This window comes from Hipposideros armiger, unplaced genomic scaffold (genome assembly GCF_001890085.2).
Source record: "Hipposideros armiger isolate ML-2016 unplaced genomic scaffold, ASM189008v1 scaffold_28, whole genome shotgun sequence".
NCBI lineage: Eukaryota > Metazoa > Chordata > Mammalia > Chiroptera > Hipposideridae > Hipposideros > Hipposideros armiger.
In genome coordinates, this window is record NW_017731378.1 from 1,216,419 (window position 1) to 1,220,283 (window position 3,865).

The 3,865-nt window shown below is 35.7% G+C and overlaps 1 protein-coding gene across 2 annotated transcripts in view; it reads right to left on the reverse strand.

The window, feature by feature from the left end:
* Nucleotides 1–3,865, reverse strand: part of HPSE2 (heparanase 2 (inactive)) — a 575,409-nt gene that overhangs the window by 226,811 nt on the left and 344,733 nt on the right. For both annotated transcript variants that reach the window (XM_019636465.1, XM_019636464.1), the window contains one exon: nt 3,053–3,224. In XM_019636465.1, the coding sequence (XP_019492010.1) occupies nt 3,053–3,224 (172 nt within the window). The remainder of the gene's footprint in view (nt 1–3,052; nt 3,225–3,865) is intronic.

Consider the following 3,865-nt stretch of genomic DNA (forward strand, 5'->3'; position numbering starts at 1 on the left):
AATATGATCAAATGGAAATCTCAAGACTGAAATGACTCTTCACACATATATGGGAACACAATGAAATTAACAGCTGAATTTATACCAGAAATAATAGAGGCCAGAAGACAGTGGGATGATATATTCAAATGCTGAAGGGAAAAAAGTCAACCAAGAATTTTATATGCAGCATTTTATCCTTCAAAACTGAAAGCAATATTTAGGCCTTCCCAGAAAAACAAAGGACAGTTCATTATGAGAAAATCTGCCGTACAAGAAATAAAAAAGGAAGTCTTTTAGGTTGAAAGGAAATGACACCAGATGGTGGCTCAAAACCATACAAAGAAAGAGAGAATACCAGTAAAGGTAATTATATAGGTAAATATAAAAGACAGTTAAAAATATGCATTACTCTTAACTAATTTAGATAAGACTTGCATGAAACAAAAACTAGAAAATTGTATTGTTGGGCTTATAACATATAAAGATGTGATATTTAGAATAATAATGGCACAGAAGAGGGGGATATAGAATTCTATCGGAGTAAAGGTTTCTATATTTAACTGGAATTAAGTTATTATCACTCTATCATTGTAATGAGTTAAAATGTAGTATAAGAAACTACTATGAAAATAACTAAAGCAGAACAAAAACAAAAAATTAAAATGGTATCTGAGACAATATCTGTTTTACATAAAAAGGCAATAAAGGAGAAACAGGATAAAAAATAACAGCAAGCTGATAGATGTAAATTCAATTATACGAACAATTATATTAAATGTAGATAAGTTAAACACTCCAATTATAAGCAGAAATCGTTAAGCTGAAAAAAAGTAATATCCAACTAAAGAGACACACTTTAAAGTCAAAGACACAAATAGGTTGAAACTAAAAGGATGAAAAAGATATACCATACAAATGGTAACCATAAGAGACTGAAATGACTATACTAATATCAGAAAAATAGACTTTAAGACAAAATTGTTACTAGAAACAATGTGGGGCATTTTATAATGAAAGAGTCAATTTATGGGGAAGATACAACAATTATAAATATATACATACCAATAACAGAACACTAAAATACATGAAGCAAAATTGATCAAAGAGAAAAGAAATGTAGAAAATTCAACAATAGGAGACTTCAATATCACATTCTCAATAATGGATAGAACAATGAGACAGAAAATCAGCAAGGATATACAAAACTTGACTAACCCTATCAGCTAACTTGACCTGATTGATATCCACAGAACACTCTACCCAACAGCAGCAGGATACACATTCTCTTCTAGTGCATATGTAACATCCTTCAGGATAGACCATATGCTAGGACATAAAACAAGTCTCATATATTTAAAGGGATAAAATCATATAGTGTACTTATATGTGCCCTGACTGCAACAGAATTAAACTGGAATTCAACAAAAGAAAGAAATTTGAGAAATCTATAAATATTTGGAAATTGAACAAATAATCCAGAGTCAAAGAAAAAAAATCACAAGCGGAATTAGAAACTATTTTTTAATGGAATGAAAATGAAAATATAATATATAAAAAAATATGGGATGACATCAAAGGTACAATCCATGAAAAAAATAATTGATAATCTAGACTTCATTAAAATTGAAAACTGCTGCTCTGCAAAAGACAATGTGAAGAGAATGAGAAAACAAGTCACAGACTGAGAGAAAATACTTGCAAAAGACACATCTTATAAAGAACTGGTTTCTAAAATACACAAAGAACTATTAAAATGTAACAATAAGAAATAAACAAATAGATTTTAAAAATGGGCCAAAGGCCTTAATAGCCACCTCACTAAAGAAGATATTCAGATGGCAAATACGTATATGAAAAGATGCTGCAAGCCNGAAGAGTGGGAAAAGAACAGCAGTTGAAGGAGGACTTTGGGATTCTTTGTAAAGAGGAAAATGCCTAAAACTAAATTTCAGGTTGTTAATGTTGTTATAGTGTAAATCCTGCTGCCTTCCCAAACCTTCAGTAATATCTGCTATGTTCATTAGCTTCGATCAAGACAGAGACATCACAAAAGGGAGAAGAGAGAGTCACACGAGTACGCAAGCCACAAAGGCCATCCATCTGAGAGGTTGGCCAAAGGTTTCTCTCTCCTTGTATACTGTTTGTGTTCATATAGCACGTAGCTAACCTAACTTGGGTGGTGCACGTCACTGGAAAATGTCTTACCCATCTTTGAATTTGCAGGAATAAATATACTTATCTGAGAGTATTGCCTTGGTGCGTGCTCTGTGTTCCAGACGAACTCCCAACTCTCCCAGCTTCATTGTTCATACTCCCACCCTTGCCGTTTCAGTTGCATCTCCACTTTGGGTCTTGGATTCAACATACCTCTTCAGCCTTCCTCATGCCATTCCCTCTGCCATTCCTTCAAACCCAGCATACCTGGACCTAACCTGCCTGGATGGGTTATACCCACTATTCAATCTGGGCTGGCCCATCAGCAGGACTGGGGTAGAGAGCATTTAACATAGAGCCTCATCCATAACCAACGCTTTCAAAAATGATTATCAGATTCAGTCAAAATTAAATAAATCACACATGACAACAGTTCTCTCGAATATCTGCTAATAAACCTATCAGTTAAGTTGTGCTTTAATCTACAAGTATTTGTAGTGTTTCTCAACATTTTAACTCAGCTTTATTGGCCAGGATTTTGTCAAGCTTTATTTTCTATAAGAATACACAAGAATAGAGTAGATAATATTTTGCTTTATTAAAAAAATAAAATGATGCTACGAAATGCTGTAATTTTAAATGTGTTTTTTGAAACAATGCATGCCTTCCAAGCTATCCTGGAGATTGCGATGCCTCTCCCTAATTCCACCACCTTCTGCTGACTGTGAAAGGCCTGGAGAGATGAGACGTTATTCCACTGTTGGATGGAGAAGTCCTAATTTAGAGTGCGGGAAATCACTATGGAAAAAGTCTCTGTGGCCTTTTTAAGACCAAAATAACCAGGAGAAATACAAATACATTAATTCATTACATTTAACGAGCAATGGTATGAGAACTGCTAAATAATCTGACCTACCCATCTAGGAGGGCGATGACGTTCTTCCTGGGCCGCCCAATATTAGGGCCATACAAGCTGGCTCTGGAGTAAATCCGGATGGGCTGCAACAGGCTCTTCAGCTGGATGTAATCCTTTCCCAACTGGCTGCCATTCACTGCCCGGCCATGCATGGTCCGATAGTTATTTGGCTCTGGATTAAAAGCAGACATGCGAGTCAGAGTTCAGAAGAGTTAGGCTCTGCCCAACCCTTTCCTGTCCACAGATTTCTCTGCCTTTTTCTTAACAATGTGAATAAAATAAACAAAAAGAGTGTGTGAGCTAGCTTAACTTGATGAACCACCCCAACAAAAATGTCAAGTACCATCTTACCATTCTATTCATTTTCAAATTAATCTTCATAAAAGATCACCTAATACACACAGAGAGACCATACTGATTTTCAGATGATACTCTATAATCAGTGGTATACTGGGTGGAATACTGTCCCCCAAAATTCATATCTACCCAGAATTTTAGAATGTGACCTTATTTGGAAATAGGGTTTTTGAAGATGTAATCTGTTAACATAAAGTGATATAGGATTAGGGTGTGCCCTGCATCCAATAACCAGTGTCTTTATAAGGGAAAGGAGAGGGAGATTCAGGTACACAGACACGCAAGGAAGAAGGCCACATATCAATGGAAGCAAACATTGGAGGGACGCTGCTATGCCAAAAATTGCTAGCAGCTACCAGAAGCCAGGAAAGAGGCATGGAATAGATTCTTTCTCAGAGCCTCCAGAAAGAATCACTCTGGTGATGCTTTGATTTCAGACTTCTGGTCTCTTGAACT